Here is a 3,179-nt window from a genome sequence, read left to right on the forward strand (position 1 = left end):
ATATGCCGTGTTGACCCTGATATTTAGGTCATGTCACGTTGACGCTTTGAAGTCTTTGCTGCGTCATAAAGTCAACAACACTGGAAACAGAAACGCTTTTTGGGACTTTTTTTTTTTTTTTTATTTTTTGACGATTTCATCAGGAAAGTTTCATAAATAAATCAACACAGATCATTTATTCAATCATTTATTCATGGCGTTCACACGACTGGATGGTGTTTATGTCGAAGACGGAGCTGAACGGGAGAACAGCGTAGTGGTCCTCATCAGAGCAGCGTGAACAGCACGGAGGCCTTTGAACTGAATCATTTCTCAGCCATTTTACATGGAGCAGCATCAGATGCTGCAGAGGTTTCCTCCAGGGCCGCAGCCCACGGGTTGACCTAAAAATCCTGTCATGCAGATCTCGTCACACGACCGATAAAAATAATACTACAGTAATGTTTATTTTTTTACTTTTAAACTACAGCTGTTGTTTACTTTTTAAATTCTCAGATATCATGTTTTCATAAAGGAACGAGTTTAAAAAAAGTGTATTTTTATTTAGTATAAGAATAATTAGTATTAAGTACTTTTCATGTACATTCATTATTTAGCATAAATTCCCTGTGACATTTGTGATTTGTGGCTTCGTTATTTTAGCTACCATGTTATAGGGAACAAATATATATTTTGTATTTTGATGGAGATATATTTATGGAGATATTTTTGGACCATGTGATCCAGAACTATCTAGAAGTATCGTAGCCTCCTGCACCACTGCAGCAGATGAAGTAGTGAAAACACGGTGTGTCTCGTTGAAACTTTATCAGTTGTTGCTCCTTTGTCCTGCCTCTGATCTGTAAAGTGGCAGTTAACAGACGGGTATTTGCCCCAGGGCATCGGTGAACGTGTCGTTGTCCTGCTGTGAAGGAGTAATCCCTCATCGGATCGTGACTCTGGTTCGGTTGATCGGATCGTCTTTGAAGTGTCGATGTGTAATGAGGCGTTGAGTTCAGCAGAACGGCGTCGGCTGGTGTCGGTGTTGGTGTTGCAGCAGAGAGCGGTCGGGGTGAAGGTGGTGCCGAGTTAACCTGTGGAATGTTGGTGGCTCAGTGGAACATGTTGACGCCCGTGATAACATCAGTCGTCATGCATTCTCCGTTTACTTCGCAGACCCTCAGGGATCTTTCATCGACGCACAGCCTCCTCTTTCTCTGCATCGTGTCTTTGCGAAGAAACTAGAAGAAGAAACGGGAATATCTCTGGAGGGATGTGGGATCTACTCCGAGGTCTAGACCATGAAACCCGGCCGGGAGACTTTATACATAAAATGCAAATGTTTCACATCGCAAATTCGTCAAACTCTGATTAAATATTTTGTTAGATTCACAAAAAAAAATCACTGACAATGATGTCAAAATGGTGCAGACCGTGTGCAGGCACAGAGGCATTAATGTTAATTGAAACTGAAGTACAAACATAGTATATTTATGTATTCTTTTTGTAACTTCTAGAACTCATATTTGCTCTTTTGTCCGTCCTGATATTGTAACTGTCCATCTAAGAAGACTGATATTCTTGCTTGCTAACAGCACAACAGCGTATTCTACTGTTGACGACGACAGAACCTAATTCCAAACTGTACTTTACTGTACACTCTGACCAAACAGGTACTACGTACTACAGTACAGCCTGAACTGTATTCAGTGTAGTACCATGGTGAGAACATGTCAACAGTAACAGACCTAGGAAGGTTCAGCCTTCTGAGGTCGTCGATGGTCCGTGGTCTAATGGTACTGGACACAGGGTCCATTGACACCGCGCTGCTAATGTTTTTGATCAAACACACACACACAGACACACACACAGACACACACACTTCATTAAACAGAGCACTGCAGTGTTAAAGGCACAACAAGTCAGTGTGACACTGGAGTCACTGAACTTTTCACATGAACTGGAAAACGTTTAGAGGAAAACCTCTTTATGCAGATGATGTCATTGTTTGTTGTTTTCCTTTGACACGTTTCTTCAGTGAACTTTGGAGATGTTCAGAACGACAAACCTACCCCCCCCCCCGCCCCCCGATAGTAGTTCCTGTGGTGAGAGGTTGGATGTTATGAAGTGGATCATGATGTTAAAGTGACACAAATCCTGTTTACCTCAGTTTAACAGCAGTTTTTTTCTCTGCTCCACTGAACTTTCTGACCCATGGAACTTTATATTTGTTCCGTCTGGTCGCTGAACTTTCTGACCCATGGAACTTTATTTTTATTGGTCATGAGATTAACCCGAATCCAGAACGTGGAACCTTCACCGTCTCGTTCCTTGCTCTATATTTACCATATGTGACTAGAACTGGACTAGATTTTTTCGTCTGAGATCTGTTGAACTTTACACCAGAGCTTTGATAAAAGATACAGTTTTACCATAAGACACAGCTCTTCATGTAGAGCTGAGCTCTGGAGTTAAGAACTCTGAAGAATAAGATTCTTTTTTTTACACCTTCTAATCTTTTATCTTTTTATCTAAACTAAACTTCTTTTCTGATCCCACAGAAATCCGAAGGGTTCGGTTCAGAGAACCAACAAGAAAGTCAACAACGACCCCACGCTGCGCATCCAGAACCTGTCCATCCTAATCCGGCAGATTAAATCCTATTATCAGGTGAGTGTGAAGTGTGAACTTCTTCATCTTTATTTTCGTGGGTTGAAACGTCGGCTGCTCAGATCTTTGCTGTGAGCAGCTGTTTCTGTAAAACAAACTGTGAAAACTCGTCGCGCTCATCTGCAGCAGCTCAGCTGTGACTTTGGGAAAACCAGGAATTGAGCGTGATCCGGCACGCTGCAGCAGCTCTGCTGGAATGTTCTCAGGGCAGAGCGCTGTCACGGACACGGACACAGAGTTCCTTCATGTTAGACCCGACGCTGTGACCCGTTTCCTCGGCTCTGAGTAAATTGTAGAATCATCATGAATAGAAAAGACAAGTACGTCTTTTAGCCAAACCAGATTTCATTTTTTCTTTTTACTGTTCTCGCTGGCAGCTGATAAAGTTTTGTTTTTTGTGGTTCTGGATTTTCTGCATAATTTTGTTTTCGGCTGAGGTTTATGTTTTTCCAGACGTTGGTTAAAAGCTGTTTATTTGATTAAAGTGTCGCCACAGCCTCCTGCTAATCACACACTCTGTCATGTAAACA

At 42.0% G+C, this 3,179-nt stretch overlaps 1 protein-coding gene across 8 annotated transcripts in view; it reads left to right on the forward strand.

The window, feature by feature from the left end:
• Positions 1-3,179, forward strand: part of ccdc88ab (coiled-coil domain containing 88Ab) — a 62,664-nt gene that overhangs the window by 15,461 nt on the left and 44,024 nt on the right. For all 8 annotated transcript variants that reach the window (XR_003051265.1, XM_017037390.2, XM_025060681.1 and 5 more), the window contains exon 3: positions 2,541-2,649. Coding sequence is in view for 7 of the 8 variants with exons in the window: in XM_017037390.2 (XP_016892879.1) it covers positions 2,541-2,649 (109 nt within the window). In the remaining variant the exon portion in view is untranslated. The remainder of the gene's footprint in view (positions 1-2,540; positions 2,650-3,179) is intronic.

Source organism: Cynoglossus semilaevis, chromosome 12 (genome assembly GCF_000523025.1).
Source record: "Cynoglossus semilaevis isolate Cse_v1.0 chromosome 12, Cse_v1.0, whole genome shotgun sequence".
In the NCBI taxonomy this organism is placed as follows: Eukaryota; Metazoa; Chordata; class Actinopteri; order Pleuronectiformes; family Cynoglossidae; genus Cynoglossus; species Cynoglossus semilaevis.